Raw genomic sequence first — 26,969 nt, forward strand, 5'->3', positions numbered from 1 at the left:
TCTCAAAGTATCTCATTACAGGAACTTTTTTTTTGAGACAGTTTCTTACTCTGTTGCCCCGGCTAGAGTGCCGTGGCATCAGCCTAGCTCACGGCAACCTCAAACTCTTGGGCTCAAGCAATCCTTCTGCCTCAGCCTCCCGAGTAGCTGGGACTACAGGCATGCGCCACCATGCCCAGCTAGTTTTTTCTATAAATTATTAGTTGTCCAAGTAATTTCTTTCTACTTTTTGTAGAGATGGGGTCTCACTCTTGCTCAGGCTGGTTTCGAACTCCTAACCTTGAGCAATCCTTCCACCTCAGCCTCCCAGAGTGTCATTACAGGAACTTAAAGCACAAAAAACTAAACATGGTTGTTTAGAAAAGTCAAAGCATGAATTGAGATGACTCAAAATAATTTTGCTGAATATATTTGCTTAAATTGTTTATGAAGAAAAACAAAACAATACAGTGTAACACTGGTAATCTCCTAAACCAGATGTTCTTAAATTAGCATAGCCTTCATCAGTGGGATCCCAGGGTCTCTCAGAGGTGCTTTGGGGTTCTATAAATGTTTGGCTTGCATTCTGTTTTCGAAATATTTTTATATTTGAAAAGCAGTGACAATGTCTGTCACGTCTATTAATGAAAAATAGCATACACGCTCAGATGTGTTAAAAATCAAGTGCAAATACATCAGTTCTAATAATTACCAGGCCACCTTGATTTTACGCAGATGTAGGATGAAGTTTCTCCTGCCAACTCTTTCTACATATCTCATCTCTAAACTTCTTGTAAACATGTCACTGATCAGGAAGGCTGCACCTCTGCACTGCACTTTTCTAAAACTCAATTTGGCCAGCCAAGGTGGCTCCCACCTGTAAGCCCAGCTACTCAGGAGGCTGAGGTGGGAAGATTATTTGAGCCCAGGAGTTCAATCTAGTGAGATCCTGTCTCAAAAAACAAAACAGAACCAAAAATCAGGTTTGTACGTAGCTGTTCATGTAAAAGTATACTTGGGAATAGAAGTTATCTGCAGAAAATGGATTTTCTCAATAGTATGTAATCAAAATAAAACACAGAAATAAAAACCTGCAGCTACAATTATAATATCCATTATCCAATTACAAATTTAAGTTTTAATGTTCTCAAACTAGAAGAAACTTGCACTAAAAAAATTTATACTAATAAACACTAATCTGTGATTTCTTTTCTTACTATCGAGGAAAAAGTTCAATTATTAAAAAAGAACAAGTGTGAATAGTCAAGTAATAAATACAGATTCTGAATTGTGTTCTACACAGAAACAATCATCAGGAACAAGGGACTCTAAAATCTCTAAAGCCATTTTTCTACAATGCTACAAACTGCACAGTACCTTTCATACAGCAGTCACAGAAATTCTTCTTAACTTGATTTTGAAATTCAGAAAGGTAAGTGTTTTTAGTCAATTGTTTTTTTTACTTTGAATTAATATTCCAATTATATCACTTATTTACCATATCAAGATCTGTAAGTACTCCTCTGCAGAACAGCATTGTTCTCAAATTACCAAATTAACCGACAAATCAGTTAGCTGCCAGGCCATCTTGATAGATGCAGACCTAGGAATGAAGGCCTGCATGTATCTGTATATCTCCTGATGTACAGAACAATGCCTCTGACATATTTAATAAATATTGTAATAAAATACCTGCATCTAGAAAAGCTGTTCTTGAAGAAGGTTAAAAAGAAAACTTATTACTAAAGTAAACATAAAATAATAGCCGGGCGTGGTTGCTCATGCCTATAACTCTAGCACTCTGGGAGGCCGAGGCGGGAAGATCATTTGAGCTCAGGAGTTCAAGACCAGCCTGAACAAGAGCGAGATCCCATCTCCACTAAAAATAAAAAAAATTAGCTGGACAACTAAAAATATAGAAGAAAAAAAAATTAGCCAGGCATGGTGGCGCATGCCTGTAGTCCCAGCTACTCAAGAAGCTGAGGCAGAAGGATCACTTGAGCCCAGGAGTTTGAGGTTGCTGTGAGCCACGGCACTCTAGCCCCAACAATAGAGTGAGACTCTGTCTCAAAAAAGAAAAAAAAAAAAAAAGCCATATTTGATAGAATTTTCAATGAGCCTAAAGCACTCTTCCTCAAATTTTTCCATTGAAATAACCCACAACACAGGCAAATCAGGCAAAGAATATAAAACTTATTTTTACTACTTTAGTATTTTCTCTTAAGAATTCTTGTGAATTTTGTATTGTACTATATAATATACCCTTTTTTTTTTTTTTTTTTGAGACAGAGTTTGACTTTGTTGCCCAGTCTAGACTGCTTTGGTATCAGCCTAGCTCACAGCAACCTCAAACTCCTGGTCTCAAGCAATCCTTCTGCCTCAGCCTCCTGAGTGGCTGGGACAATAGGCATGTGCCACATGCCCAGCTAATTTTTATATATATATATATATATATATATATATATATATATATATATATATATATGTGTTTTATTTGTCCAGCTAATTTCTTTCTATTTTTTTAGTACAGAGGGATCTTGCTGTTGCTCAGGCTGGTCCCAAACTCCTGAGCTCAAATGATCCGCCTGCCTCAGCCACCCAGAGTGCTAGGATTAGAGGTGTGCACCACCGCGCCTGGCCAATATACCCTCTTTTATTTTAAAATTTTAAAGAATGTTTCCCCTCTAAAAATCTTTGAGTAAAACTACAACTTCAGGAAGATGTACCATTTTATTTCAAGATGTACCCAGTATGAGAAGCAAGGACCAAAGTTTGACACACTACAATGTATTTCCATTTATAGTAATTAATTAAAACACTCTTTTCCAGTTTATTCAAAAACAAAATTTGTTCTTCCTTGGATGAATAACTTACATTTTCATGTTTCATGTGTTTAAGTAATCGCAGTTCTCTGTAGGTTCTTTTGGCATGAATGATGGACTGAAATGGTCTGGATAGCTTCTTCACTGCCACACGTAACCCAGTTTTTGTGTCAAAAGCAGCACTAAAAGAAAAAAAATAAGAGAAAAATAAACCAAAAAACTCACCATTGAAAGTGCTCCAAATACAATTTTTGAGTATTTAGAAGGTTAGTTCATTTCCAAATTATTAATAAATGGGTCTGTAACAAAATACAAAAAAGGTATAAAGATAAAAATCAAAATGACCTATAATCCCACTATCCAAATAAAGCCTCTATTATTACTTTTGGTGTTTCCTTCTAGACTTTTCAAAATCAGAAGTCAGCAAATTTTTTCTGTAAACGGCCAGATAGTAGTATTTCAGACTCTGCAAGCCCTAAGCTCTCTGTTACAACTACTCAACTCTGTTGGTTGTAGCAAGAGAGCAGCCTGATAGTAACTTTAAAAATGGGTGTGGCTGTGTTCTAATAAAGTTTACAAAAACAGGCAGCTGCCTGATCTAGAAGAGCCAATGGATTGATAAACATAGAGTTGGAGTCTGTTTTCCCTGCCTGGACCTCACTGTCACCTTACCACCACATGCTGCCTGAACAGAATAGAGGCCTTGAAAACCACGTTTCCAGGACAATGAGTTGGGACAAGTATTTCTTGAGCACCTACAAAGTATTCGTCACTATCTAGAGGCTGAGATGCAGCAGGAAAAATGTCAACAAATCCCTGCCCTCAGGAAATGGGGGAAGAGTAAAATAATAAAATTATTTGTAATACTGATGAATGCTAGGATTAAATAAAACAGACTAACGGAATAAAGAGTGACAGAAAGCTAGCAGAGTTATGCTACTTTAGCTACGATATCTGAGGACATACATTTGAGTAGAGAATTGAATGATGAAAGCCTTAACTACGTAAAGATACAGGGGAAAAAGCTTCAGGCAGAAGAAATAATAATGGTTAATATTAACATTCACTGAGTCTTTACCCCATACAAGAACAGTTCTAAGCCCTTTAATATCCCTATGAAATAAGTACTATTATCATTCCCCCATTTACACACAAAGAAATTGAAGCACAGAGAGGTTAATAAACTTGCCCATGGTCACAAAGCTAAATGTGGCAAAGCAGAGAGTCTGGATTCAGAGCTTGCTCTATTAACCGCCTGGCTCTGCTATCTCTCAGAACAGCAAGTGCAAACAAACAAATGAAAAAAGTAGCAGAAGCAGGAAAAGTATGGCGCTCTGGAGTAAGCGAGAGAAAGTGAGTTGGCCTGTGTGAGTAAGGCACAGGGAGCAAAGGGAGAGGAGAAAGGGATGAGGTCAGAGACGCAGGCAGAGGCTAGATCATGTAGGACTATGGTGAGAGACAGAGCTGCACAGCAGGAGGTGAGCTTCATCTCTATTTACAGTGGCTTCCCATGGCCCGCATGGCTTCCCATGGCCCCCATGGCTTCCCATGGCCCCCATGGCTTCCCATGGCCCCCATGGCTTCCCATGGCCCCCATGGCTTCCCATGGCCCCCATGGCTTCCCATGGCCCGCATGGCTTCCCATGGCTCCCATGGCTTCCCATGGCTCCCATGGCTTCCCATGGCTCCCATGGCTTCCCATGGCTCGCATGGCTTCCCATGGGCCCCATAAGCTCCACCTCCTGTCAGATCAGTCATTGTCTCCAATCACCTCCAGATGGGACCATCTAGTTGCAGGAGAACAAGCTCAGGGCTCCCACTGATTCTGCATTACGGTGAGTTGTATAATTATTTCATTATATATTCCAACATAATAACAATAGGAAAACAGTACACAATGAATGTAATGTGCTTGAATCAGCCTGAAACCATCCCCTACCCCACCCCCACCCCATCTCCCCATCCATGGAATAATTGTCTTCCATAAAACTGATCCCTGGTGCCAAAAAGGTGGGGACCTCTGATGTAGGACATCTACAGCAAAAAATCTGATGTGTGTTTTAATTATTTTTAGAAACTGTCAAAGGCAAATTCCATCACGCCTCCCTGTTTATCTCAGTCTCTAATGAACATCTAAGGCTTTCTGGTCATCCATTATTACCAAACTCTCTTTTCCCCACCATAGCCTCTTTTACAGCTCTGTATCTACTCCAGTTCCCCTCCTTTCACTCCCAAACCCTTACGCTATGCCCTCATTCTCAACTCCCAATTTTTGATAAACTTCTATAAATTTTCTACCTCCTTTCCAACCCTTCCCTCTATCTCTGTGAAACTAGGTCATACCTAGAAGACACTACTTCTCTCACAGCCCTGCCATTAGAGGGCACCTCTCTCTCATAGCCCAGGTACCTCATGGCTAGTAAGTGGGGAAGGAATTCTTGCCAACCATGACCACTTTAAGACCATCACTTTCCATCTATTCTATAAAAGCCCCTGCTCACAACCCTGATAAATTCTCTCTCCCTCTCTGCTGCTGTCATCCACTGATGTGGAATTTTCCATCAATCACTGAAAAGTTAGTTCCTATCTGACTCCGCTCCCAACTTCCGTCATCATTCTTGGCAACTTCAATGTCCAGCTGAAGGGCATATCCACCATCCTCATTTTCTGACCTCTCTAGGAAACTCCACCTTATCCAGCTACCTTCATAGTCACACCCTAGACATCTATTCCCACCAAAAACTGCTCCACCTAAATCATTTTGAATGCCAGCACTCACTTTCTACCACAAACCTAGTTTACTTGGACCCTGACAAGTTGATGTGTTGACCTCATCATCATTGCTTGTATCTAACCCTCAGCGCTCTCTTGTCTTCGTTTCCCTTCCTGTTCCATGACTATGATCAATCCCTTGCACCCTCTGTTTCTGATGTACTCAGCTGGATAAAGTCTAACCTTGGGTGATCTTGACCATTTAATTCTCCATGTATGAATCCGAGGACCTAACTCTGGCAGAAGAAAAAAGAATGTGCAAACAGATTGGTTTCATTTTCAATTTCTGACCTTAACCTCAAACAGGCTCTCAATACTGTCACTTTTTCCCAGTCAGTTCATTTTCATACTCCAAAATGATCATTTGGCATGTTATCTCTCAAACCTCCAACTCGCCCTCCTGCCTCAAGAGTTGCCCTTGCCTTCACTGAGAAAACAGAAACCACCAAAGGGTAGCTCCATCCGCCTACCACCAAAACTATAAATCCATCTGCACTTGGACCCATCCTCTCTACCCTCCTTCTTGCTGTAACTAAAGACACATGTCCCGAGGGTGGGAGAGGGAAGAGGGCCCAGTACCATGCACTGAAGATCTCCAACATACAGAGCTTGAGTACAAGAAGCACATGCAATAGAGATAGAGACAGAGCTGCCAGGGGGGTCTTAGGAAACCAGTAGAAGTGGGTTTCTTATCAAAACCCAAGACCTGAATACATGCTTTGGAGCCATCCCCTCATCTTCAAGAATTTCACTTCTTCATTCCCCTTGTCTCTTGGATCATCAGTTTCTTCCTATCTACTGGATCATTCTTACCAGTATAAATATGCTCTAGTTATTTCTCATCTTCAACAAACAAAAGACTTCCCTTGATGTTCTTCTATGACAGTTAAAGTTCTCCAAAAACTCATCTACACCAGAGGTTCCCAAAGTGTAGTTCCCAGACCAGCAGCATCAGTATCACCAGGGAATTTACAAGAAATGCAAATTATCAGGTACCACCACAGAGCTACTGAATCAGAAACTCTGAGGTGGGTCCAGTAATCTGTATTTTATAGAGCCCTCCAAGTAATTCTAACACACACTAAAGTTTGAGAACCACTAATCTATACCTCTGCTACTCAAAGTGTGCTCCACAGACCAGCAGCATTGGCATTACCTGGGAGCTCATTAGTAATGCAGGATCTTGGGCCGTTTTGACAAGATCTCCAGGTGATTTAACTACTTCTCTAGGTTTGAGAAGCACAGACCTACCTAACTTCCATTCTATCCTCAATCCATTCCACTGAAACTGTTCTCAAGGTAATTAATGACTGCTATTACCAAATCCACAGCCACTTTTTTAGATTAGTAATTGACATGGTTACCACTGCCCCTTTCTCTAAACCCTCTCCATCCTGGAGTCTATGTCAACACTTCTACTGGTTTCCTAAGACCTCCCTGGCAGTTCTGTCTCTGTCTCTATTGCATGTGCTTCCTCTACTCAAACTCTGTATGTTGGAGATCTTCAGTGCATGGTACTGGGCCCTCTGCTCTCTCCCACAGTCTTCTTCTAAATAATCTCATCTATACCTATGACTTTAAATTAAATGCCACTCATACATTGAAAACTCCCAAATCTATGTCTCTCACTGAAATCTCTTCTCTGAGCCCTATCTGACATCACCATATGAAAGACACACAAGCACCTTAAACTTAGCAAGGTCATAACACCCAGAACTATCCTCTCCCTGTCTCTGTAATCTCTATAAATGGACAGTTGCTCAAGCCAGACACCTGATTTTCATCCTGGATTTCTCCCTTTCCTCCTAACCAGTCTTCTGGCCCCTAACCAAATCTATCAGCCAGTCTTGTGGTTTCCACCTCCAAAATACATCTCAGAGTCAACTTCTCTTCATTTCCACTGCTATCGTATCAGCCATGTCATCCTCCCTCACCACCAGCCTACATTCTTATACTGGTCTCCCCTGCCTCCTATCTTGCCCCTTTCTGATATACTCTCCACAAACATCTAAAACAGTCTTTTAAAAATACAAATTAGACAAAAATAAAAAAATAAAAATTAGGCTGCACTACTCCCTTGCTTGAAGTCCTTCAAAAAATTTCTTTGGTATATAGAATACAATGCAAATTTCTTATCATGGCCTACAAGACCCAGGGGATCCAACCGCCACTGACCATTTCAACCTGCTCTTGTGATACTCCTTCCTTCCCTCTCATGCTCCTTTCAGTTCCTTTAACTATTCAGACCCTTGAAACGTACCGCCCCTTTCAGTTCCTTTAATTATTCAGACCGACTGTTTCTGGTTGCTAGGATTCTCTTCTTCAACCATTTCATCCCATTGCTAAATCCTTGTCCTTCAAGTATTAGCTTAAACCAGGGGTCCTCAAACTTTTTAAACAGGGGGCCAGTTCACTGTCCCTCAGACCATTGGAGAGTGCGCACTGCGGGCCCGGGACTAGTCGGCTGCTAAGCAGGACAGGCAGCTGCGGCAAAAACACCGGGAGGGCCGGATAAATGTGCTGGGTGGACAGCATGTGGCCCCAGGCCGTGGTTTGAGGACGCCTGGCTTTAACAGTGGGCCCCTTAGAGATGTATCTAAGAGGTCCCAGGCAGTTACTCTTTGTCACAATACCTTCATTGACTCCTTCCTTATCCCACATAAAGAAAAGGGGGTTTTCTTCTACTCCCCTCATTCCTACGAACCCATAAATTAGTAACTTCTTCCCCCTCAGAAGCAGCAAATAAATTTATACTCTATTCTAAACTAGCTCTGGTGAGACTGGAAAAATGGCCATTGCTCCTATGTGACCCAGCTTCCTCAACTCCCCACTTCAGAGTTTGCCTGCCACCTGCAGGCTGAGCGCTTTCTCCTCTCCTCCACGGTAAGCCTGCTAGGGAGCAAGGAATGCCAGCAGTTTTCTAACTGATCTGCCTGTGTCTGAATATGTAAGTTCAATTCACTGGAGATGAAATAAGAAGCCCACTTCACTTACTCAACCAAGCCATTCTCCATGCCAGCTTTACTAATAATAAAGTACATATTTTTTTTATTATCTCTATTTGACTCCTGAATCTATTCAGCAAAAAGCAGGCTAGGATTAATCAGTATCCTAGAGACCCCAACAACCATAATTTATTATCATATTTATTTACCATCCAGCAGAATAATTAAATAAGGACTGGGGCTCTGGAATTAGACTATCTGGATTTTAATTCCAGTTTGTCACTTAATAGCTATATAATCTCAAGAAAGTTAATTAAATACTTTCCATATCATATATATAATGAGGATTATGTTTATATCTAATCAGTAGGGTATTTGTTAGGATTAAATGTAATAACTTTTATAGTGGGTTTAGCAAAGAGCCTGGTCCATGGTAAAGCTCAAATATTAGACATTAACGGCCGGGCGTGGTGGCTCATGCCTCTAATCCTAGCACTCTGCGAGGCCGAGGAGGGAGGATCGCTCAAGGTCAGGAGTTCAAGACCAGCCTGAGCAAGAGCGAGACTCGGTCTCTACTAAAAATAGGAAGAAATTAATTGGCCAACTAAAAATATATAGAAAAAATTAGCCAGGCATGGTGGCGCATGCCTGTAGTCCCAGCTACTCGGGAGGCTGAGGCAGGAGGATCGCTTGAGCCCAGGAGTTTGAGGTTGCTGTGAGCTAAGCTAACGCCACAGCACTCTAGCCCAGGCAACAGAAGTGAGACTGTGTCTCAAAAAGAAAACACTAGTAATGTCTGCCTTTCCCACTTGTCCTAAGCATCATGAAGGAAGAAAGTGTGTTTTATTCAACACTATATTACATAGGACTTTGCATAATGCCTGGCATATAATACATTCTCAACAAATGCTTAACAAAAGCATAACACAGAGTATTTTATAATGTAGCTATCTCAAAATATGAAAGAAAAAATTCAACTACATCATTTGGCTCTCAAATTTTATAAATTCCATAGCATCCAACAAGAAAGTGATATTAATGTCAAAAATTAACATTTATTGAGTACTTACTGCTAGCACTGTTTTTTGTTTTGCTTTGTTTTGAGACAGGGTCTCACTCTGTCACCCAGGCTAGACTGCAATGGTGTGATCACAGCTCACTGTAACCTCAAATTCCTGGGCTCAAGTGATCCTTCTGCCTCAGCCTCCCATAGGCACTGTTTTTAAATCTTTACATATATGAACATCTTTAATTATCACAACCACCTTACATGAAGACATTATTATAATTTCCATTTTACAGACAAGCAAACTAAGGCACAAAGAGGTTAAGTAATGTGCCCAGGGTATAGACAGAAAACGGCAGAGCTGGGGTTCATTTCCAGGTAATTTGTTTTAAGCACGAACTCTTAACCACTACACCATAATGTACAAACAAGTTCAATTTCACTAACAGTTCAGTCCATTTTTAAAATATTCTAACTATATGAACTCTACTTCTTTTCTAAAATGCTTCCTACTATAATTAATTGCACTTCAGAAAGAAAAAGATTTTTCCTGTGATCTTATACTGAACTCAGGACAGTATCAATGCAAAGTACTTCATAAGAAAGAACTTTGGGGGGGGGGGGACTGGTGGCTTACGGCTGTAATCCTAGCACTCTGGGAGGCTGAGGCGCATGGATCGCTCAAGGTCAGGAGTTTGAAACCAGCCTGAGCAAGAGTGAGACTCCATCTCTACTAAGAAATAGAAAGAAATTAATTGGCCAACTAAAACTATAAAGGAAAAAAAAATTAGCCGGGCATGGTGGCACATGCCTGTAGTAGTATATTTTAACTGCATGAACTCTCTTAAATATATCACTTCACATGGAAATCAAAAGAAGTAGGTTAACTAACATGGGCAGAGAGTTCATGCAGTTAAAAAAATAAGAAATATATTAACTGACACCACTGTAGCTTCTAAAGCTTTAATGAAGAAATATCGTATAAAATCATTTGACTTTCAAATGGAACTTGCAGCAAATAAAAGTTAATTGCATTTTAAATTTTAATCACAAATGGTTTTGGATTTTTAGATTGCAAATCTAGGTGAATTTCCATATTGTTTGAATAACAGTTTTCGTGAGCCTTAGTAAAAATTGAAGCAGTTGTGAAAAACAATTTTGCTTTAGTAGCTTAGAAGCTTTTGCAGCATAAGTTGGACCAAATTAGGAAGAGTAAGTATCATTCCCTGCGTCCCGGGCCTATGTCCCTAATAAATCTTTTTTTTTTTTTTTTTTTTTTGAGACAGAGTCTCACTATGTTGCCCGGGGCTAGAGTGCTGTGGCATTAGCCTAGCTCACAGCAACCTCAAACTCCTGGGCTCAAGCGATCCTTCTGCCTCAGCCTCCCGAGTAGCTGGGACTACAGGCACGAGCCACCATACCCAGCAACAAATGTTTTTGAAGTTACCACTTCAAAATAATTTTTAACTCCTTTCAAGCAAATCTGAAATATTAAATAGACTAATCATATCTTACATCGTGACTACTTAGTATTACCATCAATCAACTTTGCCTTGCTGCTACAATTAAAAGGCTTTTATAGTACTACTGTTTATAGGCTTCATATCCAGAAAAGCACTCTTCAAATACATGCTGTGAACATGACTATGTATGTATATAACAGGCATTAGTATGTCTTCACAAGGTTTGCTATTTCCTCAGTCTGTAACTCCATCTTATATAATGTATTATATTTTCACAGTAACACTTAGTTACCTATGCTGGATAACAAATTACCCCAAAATTTGATGGCTTAAACAAGATTAATCATCTTACAGTTTTTGTGGGTCAAGAATTCAGGAGCAGTTTAGCACGGTGGTTCTGGCTCATAGTCTCTGGTGAGGTTGCAGCCCAGATATTGGCCACAGCAACAGTCACCTGAAGGCTTGACAGACGCTGGAGGATCCATTTCCAAGATGGCTCACTCACATGGCTGTTGGCAGGAGCCCTGTTTTTCACATGTGGACTGCTTTAGTGTCTTTCCAACATGACAGCTGGCTTCCCCTAAAGCAGCAGTTCTCAACAGAGGCCAATTCCCCCTTGCCGCAGGGAACATTTGACAATGACTAAGACATTTTTGGCTATCACAACTTGGTAGGGGGGAATTGATGCTGATGCTACTGGCATTTAGTGGACAGAGGCCAAGGATGCTGCTAAATACTCTACAATGTACAGGACAGCCCCGTACAACAAAAGAATTATTTGGCTCAAAATGTCAATTAGTGCCAAGTTCGAGAAACTGTGCACTAGAGCAAGTGATCTCAGAGAAAAAGCAAGACAGGAGGCACAATGTCTTTTATGACCTACCCTCAGAAGTCATACTCCATCATTTCTGCCACATTCCATATATTAGAGAAGTCACCAAGTACGCTCCTCACTGGAAGGAATTAAGTTCCACCTCTCAAAGGGAGGAGAATCAAATAATTTGTCACTATATCTTAAAACCATTATACTTAGCATCTTGATTCTTTTATCAAAATACTGGCATTTTCAAGACATCTCACTTATGGGAACACTAGATAAGAATCTCTTTACTGCTCTAGAAAAATCACTGAAATTCCAATTTAACAAAGCTGCTGTGTTCTGCATTTTGGCGACCTGATCTCAACAAATTCTACTAAGCATAAACATATGCAGTGTGATATGGAGAAGACCAGACCAGTAGTCAAAAGATTTCAGTTCTAGTTTTGATTTCGGCACTTTCTAGCAGGTGATCTTGGCAAAGCTTCTATAAGCCTGTTTCCAAATCAATAAAATGAGAGTGTCACCAGCCCTGCCTATATTAAAATGCTCTTTTGAGGCTCAAACAAGATAATCATGTGAAAGTACTTTATAAACTATAAAAGGTAGGTAGTTTTCAATACTCCAAGTCAAAACGATCGCACAGTACTACTACAAAATAACTCCATGGTCAATGCTATACCTGCAACTTGTAGCATGGGGGCTTGTCACATAGTAAACCTTCAAATATATTTTTAGATCTCTTACTTTCAAATTTCAGGTTTAGCATATCTCTAAAATAATAATAAAAAAAAATATTGAGGGGCCGGGCGCGGTGGCTCACACCGGTAATCCTAGCACTCTGGGAGGCCGAGGCAGGCGGATTGCTCGAGGTCAGGAGTTCGAAACTAGCCTGAGCAAGGGCAAGACCCTGTCTCTGCTATAAATAGAAAGAAATTAATTGGCCAACTAACATATATATAGGGGGGAAAAAAATTAGCCAGGCATGGTGGCGCACGCCTGTAGTCTCAGCTACTCGGGAGGCTGAGGCAGAAGGATTGCTCAGCCCAGGAGTTTGAGGTTGCTGTGAGCTAGGCTGACGCCACGGCACTCACTCTAGCCTGGGCAACAAAGTGAGACTCTGTCTTAAAAAATAAAAAAAAAAAAATTATATATATATATATATATATAGAGAGAGAGAGAGAGAGAGTCTAAATCCATGATCATTTATTGTCAATCTGTGGATAACTAAAATACAGTTTCTATAGGTTAAAATGCACATTTATTCACCAATTAATAGGACCTAAGAACCACTACCAAACCCCAACATAATGTAGCCAATTCTTTAGACAATCAACTGAAAACAATTATTCCTTTACGTATTTGTTTCCCAATTTTGACTGTGAGGGAGAGGAGAAGCTATAGTTAATATTTATCTTTTTATCCTCAGAATCTAGCCCAGTGACTAGGACACAATGCAAGAATAATAGATACATAACAAAAAATAGATAGTTCCTGACTTCGAGGAACTAAGAAGTCTAGCCCAGGAGTCAGAATGAACAGAGGCACACATAAACAAATTACTAAAGACTTTTACATTCGCTTCCTCCTATCCATTCTGTATATTCTAGCCAGACGAATTTTAAAATACTTCTTGCCACTTCACAACTCAAGAAACTCTAACAGCTCTCTACTGACTAAAGTGGTTCTACAAATCAGAACCACTTGTAGTGCAGAACCAATTGTAGACTTTTTAAAAATGTAGTTGCCTGAGTCCCACTACAGGTCTCATTCTTCATTTCTAGGGAAAGGACCTAAGTGTCTGTATGTTTAAAAATTCCACAAGTGATTCTGAAGCACAACCTGAATGAGAATCACAATTGGATTCACGCTACCTGAGATATCTCTCTTATTAGGGCAGTCATTTTTATATCCATTCTCTTAGCTTATGTTTTCTCCTATTATCCAAAAATTTTTCCCTTTCTCCTCTCCAAATACTACCCATCCCTCTAAATAATCTTAAAATCCTTCCTCCTCCATGAGACCACACTAACCGCTATATCCCACAATGCTATACACATCAACACCCCCTTGTTAACACAGTTCACTAATACTTTGTGTCTTTTTGTTACACACTGATGGGCACTTACCACTGTTTAATGGATCACTGACAAATTTCCTTCACTACAGTAAATCTGAAATACGAGCATCAATATATACACACATGTATTTCGAACTTTCAAAACCATTTTGCTTTAATACCTAGAGTTATAGAAATCTTCAGGTAACTGGCTCATTCCCTGATTGCAATTTTCATAATGACTGTCATGCATCAGTACTAATGATGATACCAGCTCCATGTATCTAAGGCTGAACCGTACAAGTGTTTCACACGAATCAATTCCAAGGGAGGAAGTTAGTGCTACATCTCTAAGAGTATCCTCAAGAAGTGTATAGGAAACTAAGCAAGGAAACCCTGGAGCAAGGAAACCTGGTTTGTAATCCAAAGGGCAACTATTCTTGGGATTAGATTTGAAAATACAGTATATGAACAAGGCCACTGTTGAGACTGTATCAGATAATGAATTCAAAAAGAATATGCCCAGAAAGAGAAAAGAGAATTTAAGAATGGATCATGGAGCAGAAAAATGAAGAGAAAACTGACCAAAGGATGAAATAAGAGAATTAGAGAAACACAAGGAAAAATCTGAACAGCAAAGTTCTTTAAGGAGGTGTTAAAAAAAAAGAGAGCACATACTCAGTGGTTCATGAGCTGAAAAAAATATAAAGCAGGCCGGCGCGGTGGCTCACGCCTGTAATCCTAGCACTCTGGGAGGCCGAGGCGGGCGGATTGCTTGAGGTCAGGAGTTCGAAACCAGCCTGAGCAAGAGTGAGACCCCGTCTCTACTATAAATAGAAAGAAATTAATTGACCAACTAAAAATATACATACAAAAAATTAGCCAGGCATGGTGGTGCATGCCTGTAGTCCCAGCTACTCGGGAGGCTGAGGCAGTAGGATCGCTTGAGCTCAGGAGATTGAGAATGCTGTGAGCTAGGCTGATGCCACGGCACTCACTCTAGCCTGGGCAACAAAGTGAGACTCTGTCTCTAAAATATATATATATATATATATATATATATATATATATATATCACATTAAATTATTAAAATTTGCATATGGTGACACTAATATTACAACCTCAAAGTTATTAAAACAGTACCACAGATAATTTAGGAAATTTCATAATATCTTATAAGGTATTAGAATAGCATACATAATGTATCTAAATGACACACTCTGAATCAAATAAAGCTGATCTTCCCAAGTTATTGCTACCTGAGATCCACAAGATTCTTCAAAAATTCAGTGTATTTAAAAACTAAGCAAAGCCTTCCAAGGTGAAGAATCTTTAAAAATGTAGAAAAAAATGAATTTGCAATATATTGCTTCTTGCCCCTTAGTTTATTTTCAGCTCTTTGTGGTTTCCTAAACAGCATTGTATTTCTAGGAGTTTAAAAAGGCTAAATACCCAAAGAAGGTAGGAGAAAAAGGACATAGAACAAAATACCAGAAGAAAAGACACTGGGGAAAATACTACCTACCAATTTGGACTACATGCTATATCCTAAAACAATTTTCCTTTCCAGAAACATTCAGTACCCTAAAATGGGCTATGACAATGGCAAAAAACAATTATTGATGAAAATCAGGTCTCCCTTAGTATCATTAGTTGTTTCTCAATTGTGCCAGTGGTATACTTGGCCTTTCACAAACATATTGTGCAAGTTCTCCTACCCATTAATCTTGCCAGGTTACCACTAGGACCTTGACCATTAGGATTGCTGTCACTCTCTAACAAATAATGAAAATCATGTTTAAAGAGGCCCCAACTTATAAAGCAGAAAATATAGCATTTCTATCTTTTTGCAGGTAGATTCAAGTTATCCTACCCAGTTTTTACTCAGAGCCAGTCAATCCAAATAGAGTTATATAAGTGGTTCTCAACTAAGAGTGATCCCCCTCCCCAGCTTCTAGGATATGTGGCAATGTCTAGAGACATTTTTGGTTGTCACGACTGGGAATTGCCATAAGTATCTAGTGAGTAGGAGACAGGGATGCTGCTAAACATACTACAATGCTTAAGTTAGTCGCCCACAACAAAATATTATCCCATCCAAAATATCAACAGGTTGAATAACCCTAGGTTATACAGGTTGAACATCCTTCATCTGAAATGCTCCAAAATCCAAAACTTTTTGAATGACAACATGATACTCAAAGGAAATGCTCACTGAAGCATTTTGGATTTCAAATTTTTAAATAAAGGATGTTTAACTGGTCTCAAACATTTTGAATGAGGGACACTCAACCTTTGCTATATTTGGGGGTGTAACACAGCTAGTTAGATGCTCACAGCACTTACTGCCTGTTCTCTCAATTTGCTAATGCTTTTCCTTTTGCTCTAGCATCAATATAATATCAGGATTGCTCATTTCAAAGCAGATCACTCAAAGTATATGGCACTTAGAGTACTAAACCAGCAATCAGAATATAAGGCAAGCCAAACTTATAACGTAAAATGAGAGAATTATATAAGAAGCATATCAATACAAGATGACAACATCAATATTCCATTTCGACTTAATACTATGATCACGAGGAAGTCATATTTTATAATACTGAATGAGGAAGATAACTAAGAACTAAGACTGTCACCAGCATTTGATAGCCCAGGAAAAAAAACATAAATATAAACTATTTGTTCAAAAGCCTAAGTTCGAGAAGGTTCAAGCCAGTTAAAGCCCTAGATGAAGGATATGACAGGAGGAAAAAAAGGAAATAGCTATTAGAGAAATTAAGAATAAAGCAATTGTTTCTGGAAATCAAGTTACACTTACCACAGAGATGAGGAAATACAAGAAAGATGAGTTCGATATACACTTGCGTAAGCCAGGCACCTCAAGCTGAATGTCACAGGAAAGAGTAAGGGCAAGATTAGGGGCACATAATTGTAGGTGAGAAGACTGTCACAGCAGAGACATTACTTACCCCAGTGGAAGTATAGGGATGGGTTAAGGATCTAGAGGACCCTTACCATCATAGTCCCTTTTTTCTCTTAAAATAGCCTTCCTGAGCCCTTGGCTGATCAAAAGAAGTTGTGACTTCTCGTGGGGCACATGCTGATGTCATCATTTTCTAGATCTGAATCATCAGATGGGAAGGCTTATCTGACATAGACTTCCAACATGTATCTTTCCAAAAAAATTGTCCTAGATGTAAAGAGTGACCAGTCTGTCACTGTCACTGTCTTGGTCCATTTTGTGTTGCCATAACAGAATACCACAGACTGGGTAATTAATAAAGAAAAAGAAAATTATTTCTCACAGTCCTGGAAGCTGGGAAGTCCATCATCAAGGTGCTGGCATCTGGTAAGGACCTTCTTGCTACATCATCCAATGGTAGAAGGCAAGAGGGAAGTGAACTCACTATTACAACAATCCACTCTCATGATAACTAACACTCCCTTGACAATGACATTAATCCACCCAGGAGGGCAGAGCCCTCATGATCTAATCAACTCTTATTAGGCCCCATTTCCCAGTGCCACTGAATTGGAGATTAAGTTTCTAACACATGGGACACGTTCAAACCGTAGCAGTCACTAAATCTGAGAGAGAGACAGACAGACAGAAGAATTTTAAAAGATTCCAAGAGAAGGATTAGCAATATAAAAGTAGATTTGAGATGGCAACTTAAGCTGAAAGAATGTAGAAAAGAAAAAGCTACAGAGGACTTCCAAAGCAATCTATGAGGAAACATAAATATGTCCCCTCTAGACTGATATGTTAAGAAGCAAGGACCTTTCCTGCTTTTATTACTTCTTTAATCTCAATAAACATAACAACTAGTACAGTGTGCTAGAAGTACTAAATTAATGAATTTATAAAAACAAAGGGGACAACTTGGGTATGCTTTCTTTTTGGACATGGTCATGTGTTGTGTGGTGTCTACAGTCCGAACCATAAGCTTGAAAACCCGCAATGCATACTGTAGGGTACACTGACAATAAGGCACACACACACCTTCCTTCATGTCGCAGGCACGGTGACAATACCACCAAGGCTCAAGAGGAGTAGGTTTTCAGGAAAATAAGGAAATCTGTAACCACATCATTAAAAGGAACAGGAGGCAACATGTTCAGGGTCTAACGTTATTCAGCAGGTCCAGACAAAATAAACATTTGTTCTATTACCTTTTTGTTATGTTGCCATGGAATCTGTATTTGCAGGAAAACTTATTTTCTGCAACCAGATGATAGAGCAGTAAAAGGGAAAGAGCTTTGATGAAAGAGGAGAGGAGTTTACATCTATAAAGACAGGAAAGACAATAAATAGTGTGGGCTTTTGTAAGGTCACATTTCTATGGAATCCTTCAAATCTAGGAATTATTCAAGTTAACAGAAAAGTCCTTGGGGCCTTGTAGCCAAGACATTAGTGAAAGGTAAAAACAGTCCGACCTCTACTAAAATTATTATAATAGGGGAAAGGCATAGGAATGTAAAGCAGACAAAAGGCCAAATAAAACAGAAAATAAATGAGATCTTAAATGCTTAAATGTTGAAGGAAGGTAAAAATGACTTTTAAAATATGACCCAATAGTAAGAAAAACCCCAGAAGCCAAAGAAGTCAAAAAACACTCCATGTGCCAACAGGTTAATCTTCCTTTTTCAGCTGAACTCTAGAGCTAATCTCTTTGCTCCCTTCCTTTTGGTAACAAAAACCTGAAAAAATGAAGTAAGTCCATGTTATTTAAAGAACTGGACTGGAGTACCCTGAATTTCTGGAGCTCAACAAAAATACTGGCTCTGGCACTCTGGGCCTGCTGGAATCAGACTGTGGGTATGGGTCAAGGGCTCTGCACCAATTTACCTAACTCTCCCATTCTATCCTAAACCACAATATGTCTCTAATGGGTAAGGAACAGAAATGAAAAACAGGGACCCCAGGGTAGTGATCTATTAAAACGTAAGATAGACTGTGTCTCTCCATGGTTTCTCCTCTCACTCAGAGGAAAAGTCACAGTCCTTACAAAGGCAAATAAGACCCTACATGCTCCCCCAAACATCTACAGCCCTTCACCTACTTTTCCCCCTATATTTGGACCCTGGTTCATTTAGCTCTGGCCATACTGATCTAGCTAAATGAGGGCCTTTGTACTTGCTAATCCATCACCTTGGAATGTACTCATCTCCCCACTCATCTTTACCAGAGTAAACTCCATCTCAAGAAACTACTTTCTTTGTTCATCATCATAAGAAACTTCTCATCTGTTAAAGTTTTATCATAAGATTAAAACAATTCAGACACATCTTCAGGCTCTGATTCTAATTCCAGTTCTCTTGCTATTTCTACCACATCTGCAGTTACTTCCTCTACTGAAGTCTTGAACCTCTCTAAGTCACCCATGAGGATCAGAATCAACTTCTTCCAAATTCTCATTAATGTTGCTACTCTAAATGTTCTTAATGTCATCTAGAATGGTGAATTCTTTCCAGAAAGTTTTCTATTTCCTTCGCCTAGATTGTTCAAAGGAATAACTATCTACGTCTTCAGCAACTATAGCCTTATAGTTGAAATTACCTCTTGATCCACAGGCTACAGAATGAATGTGTGTTAGCAGGCTTTAAAACAACATTGATCTCCTAGTATATTTCCATCAGTGCTCTTGGGTGACTAGGTTAATAAGCAGTAATATTTTGAAAGGAATCTTTTTTTCTGAGCAGTAGGTCTCAACAGTGGGCTTAAAATATTCAATAAGCCATGTGTAAACAAATGTGCCTTGCTGTTCCATTTATAGACCAGAATAGATTTAGCATAATTTTTAAGGGCCCTAGGATTTTTGGAATGGTAAATGAACACTGGCTTCAACTTAGTCACCAGGTACATGAGCCCCTCACAAAAGTCAGCCTGGCCAGGCAAGGTGGCTCACGCATGTAATCTTGGCACTCTGGGAGGCTGATGTGGGAGGATCCCTTGAGCTCAGGAGTTTGAGACCAGTCTGAGCAAGAGCCACACCCCATCTCTACTAAAATAGAAAAAAAAAAGTAGCTGGGCGTGGTGGCACGCACCTGTAGTCCCGGCTACTCAGGAAGCTGCAGGAGGAGGATCACTTGAGCCCAGGAGTTTGAGGCTGCTGTGAAGTAGGCTGGTGCCAAGGCCCTCTAGCCCAGGCAACAGAGTGAGACTCTGTCTCACAAAAAAATAAAACAAGAGAGATGGGCCGGGCGCTGTGGCTCACGCCTGTAATCCTAGCTCTTGGGAGGCCGAGGCAGGCGGATTGCTCAAGGTCAGGAGTTCAAAACCAGCCTGAGCAAGAGCGAGACCCCGTCTCTACTATAAATAGAAAGAAATTAATTGGCCAACTGATATATATATAAAAAATTAGCCGGGCATGGTGGCACATGCCTGTAGTCCCAGCTACTCGGGAGGCTGAGGCAGGAGGATCGCCTGAGCCCAGGAGTTTGAGGTTGCTGTGAGCTAGGCTGACGCCACGGCACTCACTCTAGCCTGGACAACAAAGCGAGACTCTGTCTCAAAAAAAAAAAAATAAATAAAAATAAAACAAGAGAGAGAGAGAGAGAGACAGAGAGAGAGAGACAGAGAGAGAGAGAGAGAGAGAGAGAGAGAGAGAGATTGAGAGAGAGTGAGTCAGCTTGTCCTTTGAAGCTCTGAAGCCAAGCAATGCATGACTTCTCCTTTTTAGCTATGAAAGTCCTAGTTGGCATCTTCTTCCAATAGAAGGCTGTTTCTTCTACATTGAAGACCTGTTGCTTAGTGTAGTCACCTTCATCAATTATCTTAGCTAGATCTTCTGATAACTTGCTACAGTTACTCCATCAGCTCTTGTTGCTTTACTTTACACATTCATGTTATAAAGACAGCCTCTATCTTTAACCCAACCTCATTAACCACTCTTGCTAGCTTCAAACTTTTCTTCTGTAGCTTCCTCACCTCTCTTAGCCTTCATAAAACTGAAGATAGTTAGGGCCTTGCTGGACTAGGCTTTGGCTTAAGCATGAAGGAAATGTGGCTGATCTATTCAGACCACCAAAACTTTCTCCATTTCAGCAATAAGGCTGTTTCACTTTCTTATCATTCACATGTTCACAGGAGTAGCACTTTTAATTTCCTTCAAAAACTTTTCCTTTGCATTCAAAACTTAGCTGTTTGAAACAAGATGCCTACTTTTCAGCCCATCTAAACTTTTGACATGCCTTTCTCACTAAGCTTAATCATTTCCTGCTTTTGATTTAAAGAGACATGTGACTGTTCCCTTCACTTGGTCAGTTGGAGGCCATTGTAGTGTTACTAACTGGCCTAATTTCAATATTGTTATGTCTCAGGTAATAGGGAGGCCCGAGGGGAGGCAGAGAGACAGAGGAACAGCCTGTCGCTAGAACAATCAGAATGTACACAACATTGACCAATTAAGTTTGCTGTCTTACACGGGCATGCTTCGAGTTGCCCCAAAACAATTACTATATAGTAACATCAAAGATCACTGATCACAGATCACCATAACAAATATAATAATGAAAAAGTCTGAATATTTCCAGAATTACCAAAATGTGACACAGAGACATGAAGTAAGCACATGCTGTTGGAAAAATGATGCCAGTAGGCTTGCTGGAACACAGGTCTGCCACAACCCTTCAACTTGTAAAAAACACAATTACCTGAGAATTGTACACAATAAAATGAAGTGCAACAAAATGAGGTATGCCTGTACTTAATTTATGGAAGCACTGTGAAAGACAAATTACTTCTAATACTGAAAGTTTCTTTTAACAAAAAACATGTCAAGTTTAAAGAGGGTTTTTGTTTTTATTTTCTGAAGAAACATGTGTATGATTTCCAGGTACATGGAAACTAAGAGAAGAAATCCCTGGGTTCCAAGTCAGAGGAATCCACCTTATAATGAGGTTTTTTTGAGCGCTATAGTTGCCTCTTAGATAGGAACAAATCAGCTTTATACAAAATTTTACTACAAAGAGCAAAAATCTAATGTATTTGCAAAGGCTTACAGAGGCAGTTATTTCTATTTATATCCTATACTTCTATAATGCAAATATACATACACAATCTCAAGTTTACATAAATGTACACTGAAGAATTTCAATCCAATAGGATTCATAAACTCAGGAATGAACTATTTGCACTGCCTAATAATTATTCTGGAAAAAAATTTTACTCTGGGCAATGAGTTCATTTTTGGTTTATCAATTCTGAGGACGAGACATCACTTTAGTGGATTAAATCACTACCTTTCAGATTAGCTGGGCAATGACACTGGTAGGATTGCTTTCCTACAGTCACAGCTCTATTGCACGTGACTCAGTAACCCCTTTCTTCACAAAAGGAGGCAAACTGTACAAAGACGGTGCCACCACACAACCTCAGCAGCCCACATCTACAGAAAAGGAGACTACTACTGTTGAACCCCAGAACCAAAAGCAGAGTAGCACTGACAAGTATGCCATTCCTTTAATGAATGAGTGCAGCTCCTCATCTATAAAACTGGGTTAATAAATACTGGCCTTCATGGAGCTAGTGAGGACTGACTGATAACGCTTTGAATGAAAACACTTTATAAACTGCAAAATCCCATAAAAAATGTCAGTTAATGCTAAAGCGAGAGTGATCTAGCCCAATGAATTCTTCTACCTTTGAATCCTAAGCCCCAAGGGCTCAGCGACATTTGCACTGTTGCCTGTGAAACGCAAAGTCAACAGAGATCATCTATGAGGCTGAGCTAGAGGGAAATCAAAAGCAGAGTACTTCTCAGTGTCAAGAAATTAAACTGGCAGAATTGAAAAACTGGAGGCCCAGGATACTCTTACTTTAAATGGGAAACAGTGAAAAACTGTTAGTGAAAAAATGAGATCTGATAAATAAACTATGGCTTTATACCCAACTTGACTGAACTCTTCCTTTTTCTTCTTCTTCTTTTTTTTTTTTTTTTTTTGACACATAGTCTTACTTTGTCACCTTGGCTAGAGTTCAGTGGCACTATCATAGCTCACTGTAACCTCAAACTCCCAGGTTCAAACGATCCTCCTGCCTCAGCCTCCCAAGTAGCTGGGACTACAGACACGTGCCACCATGCCGGGTTAAATTTTTTAATTTTTTTACACAGAACCTTGCTATGTTGCCCAGGCTAATCTCAAACTCCTAGCCTCTAGCAATCCTCTAGCCTTGGCCTCCAAAGTGCTGGGAATACAGTCATGAGCCACCGTGGCCAGCCTAATTTTAATTAAAAATTAAATTTTTTAATTTTTTTACACAGAACCTTGCTATGTTGCCCAGGCTAATCTCGAACTCCTAGCCTCTAGCAATCCTCTAGCCTTAGCCTCCAAAGTGCTGGGAATACAGTCATGAGCCACCGTGGCCAGCCTGAATTATTTCTTAAAATAGTCTTTATACGTCAATCACACAAATATTTGCCATTAATTATGTTTAAAACTTCTTATTGACTGGCACTGGTAACACAGCCAACTATCTTGCTTTTGATTACAAAGAAAAGTAAATGGGAAGAAAGATCAGCATGGACCTACTATCACCACTAGAAAAGTAAAGGGCACGGACCTCTCACTGTCTAGGAGTCAATAAAGTCATCTTTGTAAACTTAATAATGACTTATTTTTATTTATTGTGCCCTAGCTCATTCTCAAAAAAAAAAAAAAAAAAGATTTAAAATGGTGAATGGCCATTAATACTAAAAAAAATTTAGCTTCATTTATTTGTATTATATTCATTGGAACAATCTTGTTCCACAAAGCATTTCGGAAGTTAGATTTGATTTCTTCATAAATTTTGCCATCTTCTTACTAAAGTTTTCATTATATATTTTATAAACTGATAAATATAAAGTGCAGCGCAATGCCTAAAACACAGTAAGCAACCCACAAAATGTAGTTATTAAGCACACTAGGCTATAAGCCCTATGAGGGAATGGATGGTCTTGGTCTGTCTTGTGCAGCACTAGGTTCCAGAACCTAGCCCACTATCCGGCTTAAATTCAGATTGGATTTAAATACTGTTGGATTAAATACTGTCGAATTAATGGTGGACTATGATCTAAGTAATTCTCAACTCTCATCTATTTACGGCTACCAGGGCCCCATCTCCTCTAATCAACAGCAAAAAAAAGGGCTGGAAAAACCATACCCCAAAGGAAAGGCACTTAAGTTCCTGTTTATATTTCCTTAAACTCACCACAAAGATTCTCCCCTCTGTCCCAAAACCACAAAATCAATGCTTTGCAACAATGTTTTCTTAAACAATTTTGCTTCATTTCCCCTCACAAACAATGCATAAAGTTCCTTAAAACTGCAAGACGGTTTAGTTCCCTTTACTCTTTAAAAAAGGCAAGGCTTATTTGTAAAACACTATCAACTCTCAAATTTCTGGTCTGATTCCTTGATCTCTGATTCATAGTTGGTTATTACACTTGCTTTTTTTACTATACTTAGTAACAATTAAAATAATAAAATAGGCTTAAAATATTTTTAAATGTTACACACCCAAGTATACCACACTTTAAAGCAATACAATTAAAAATCTGTAAAACATTTCAATAATGTTGCATTTCTTAAACTAAAATTCAGGTTTTTTAGAATAGACTTCAGGTCAAATTCAACAAGTCACACAAAAAATTGTCATTACTTTGTAGTTACAACTGCTATCTGACCGAAAACAGTATCATCAACCTTACTGCCTAATCTTTTTCATCGGACTTGAGTCTAAATTCCCTAAATTATTTAGATTCAAATTGACTTTGTTATTCCCTAAAATTAAATGTGCTCTCAAAGAATGAAGATGGAGAAAAGTAACACATTCTTCAAAGCGGATTCTAACAGAAGTTCCAAAAAATGTTTTCTGCCACACCTGAAAAGGTGGTAATCGAAAGAACTTTGAATAAATACTCTGAACAGCCCTTACTTGTAAATCTAAATTCTGGTATTTTCATTCCAATATAGGTTACTTTTGTTTACAGTCAACTGCCACGTAATTTCAAGTTGTATTTTCCTTCAGCAATATGTTATAGGTTACATCTTAAATCCCTTTAGTAGAAACACCACTGAACAAACAAGCAAATAAAAACTCTGCCTCCCTGGAAAGGCATACAAGATACTCAAGAGTGGTTGTATCTAAGAAAGAAAGTAGTGCGGCTGGAGAACAGAAAGGAAAGGAGACTTTTACTGAATATTCTTTTATACATTTGTATTTTATAGAATGTCAATGTATTATCTATCTTTAAAAATCTGTTTAACAAAAGTACTGTCAAGTGTCAGATACTACTACTAGCGTCCATACAAAAAGTACAGCACTGAAGAAATGTGGAGTTAATTTTAATGGCACTCTACTACAAATCTGGGTCTTCAGTTCCAGTGCAGCATTAGTCACACTAAGAGTGGGGAAACCTTGCAAGCAGTTCTATTCAAGTTCACTCAAACTCCTTATAGTTGAGTTATTCTGCTGTATCACTCCATTAAAGTTTAAACAGCATTGGGGAAAAAAACCTGATACTACAGAAATTAATGTGTCAATTCAAGAATGAAAAATGGAAGGATATTAATGAGCTATTAAGTATCAAAAGAGCAATGATCCAAATACATCTTTGAAAATTTGCAAATTGAGACTATATATAATGAATGTCAAATGCTACAAATTCCTTTTATAAACAGCCATGCTGTAAAATGAGAGAAAGATGTCAAGTATGGTGCCATCTGCAATATAACTCGAGCAGCCTGAACTATAAAGTGCAATATGATCCATTGCTGGACACAATTGCACAATCTCTGTTACCCAGAAGATTCTACCAAACAGGAAATTCATGATGTGACTTTAAGGAACACAGGAATCATATTTAAAGATTAACGAATCCACAAGCCTGGAATTTGTTCTAAAACAAAAATTCTTTTCACGAGCCCCTTTTCGCACAATGCATACAACATAAACGACTAAAGCAGAGAAAAATCTAACAGTTAAATCTGATATTTAGTTTCAGATCAGGAGCTCTCAAATTATATAAAAGCTAAAATGCAGTGTGTAAAACCTTGCAAGTTGGGGAACAAATATTCCAGGTCCGGAAATTTTGCGGCACCCATTTCATTTAAAACACACGGTGCAAATTAAAGCTGAAAAGTATCTCTTCCCTTCCCTTTCTAAATGTTCCATATCCTTATGAAAACCATCGTGTACCCCAGGCCACAAATGTAGATAATTCCCTGCAAACTCCCTAAGGGACTTTAAAAACACAGTTTTCATAGGAATTATCTCAATTAAAAAATATTATAATACCTCCCAGCACTGCTAGTAACTTTTTCGATCTTGAAGGCGCCCAACGGATCTGAAGCTCTGGCTCCAAGTGAGAAAACTGGCTTGCCAAACAATACTTGGACAGCGGTGGGCTGCGAGCGACCGGCGAGCCGCCAGCCCCCCGAGCTGCGCCCTCGCGGCCAGCAGCCCCCGCCTCCGCGGGAAGGAAACGCGCTCTCGCCGGATCGGAAGCGCACCACTCGAGCTGGCACGGCGCTAAGCGAGATAAAGTCGGCATTTTCGGCTCTACGGGTCGCTGCTAATTCAAAAAGGACGCTTCTCAAAACGGGACTGCGGCAGAGGTCCGCAAAGCAGCCGGGAGAGAGCTTCCTTCCCGGCAGCTCTGTTCGGACGACCGCAGCCCCGGCCCGGCTCGCCCTTCTGCTCCCCCGGCAGCCCGCCGCGACCGTCTGCTCAGAGACGGGCTCCGCTGCCCCGCGGCGGGCGCGCCGGGCGAGAGGAACCCAGCGCTCCGCGCCGGCGGGAGACCCCAGGAAGCCGCCCCCCACCCCCGGCGCCCGCCCGAGCAGCAGCCCCACAGGGGAGCGCGCAGGGCAGAGCCGGCGCCGAGCTCCAGCACCTCCGTCTGCTCCCACAGGACCCAGCCCTGCACGGTGGACCACACTCCGGCGCGTGCAGGCTGAGGGGTGCAGGGGTGCAGGGCGCACGGCAGGCAGGGCTCCAAGCCGCAGCAATGCCCTCCCCAGGAAAATTCCTGCCGCTGGGCGCATCGCTGAGCGGGGGCAGGCCTGGGCCTCGGCGGGAGGTACCACCCCCGCCCACCCGGCCGGGCGACGACAC

The 26,969-nt window shown here is 40.1% G+C and overlaps 1 protein-coding gene across 4 annotated transcripts in view; it reads right to left on the reverse strand.

The window, feature by feature from the left end:
* MAPK14 (mitogen-activated protein kinase 14) overlaps positions 1-26,969 on the reverse strand; it is a 74,071-nt gene that overhangs the window by 46,569 nt on the left and 533 nt on the right. For 2 of the 4 annotated variants that reach the window (XM_076003400.1, XM_012746810.3), the window contains exons 1-2: positions 26,151-26,914; positions 2,854-2,983 (exon numbers count right to left, since the gene is read on the reverse strand). In XM_076003400.1, coding sequence (XP_075859515.1) covers positions 2,854-2,983; positions 26,151-26,899 — 879 coding nt within the window. In that variant the 5' untranslated portion in view covers positions 26,900-26,914. Of the gene's footprint in view, positions 1-2,853; positions 2,984-26,150; positions 26,915-26,969 lie in introns of those variants that run through there. The other 2 variants (XM_012746809.2, XM_012746808.2) reach the window with 1 other exon arrangement.

Source organism: Microcebus murinus, chromosome 5, assembly GCF_040939455.1.
Source record: "Microcebus murinus isolate Inina chromosome 5, M.murinus_Inina_mat1.0, whole genome shotgun sequence".
Classification (NCBI taxonomy): domain Eukaryota; kingdom Metazoa; phylum Chordata; class Mammalia; order Primates; family Cheirogaleidae; genus Microcebus; species Microcebus murinus.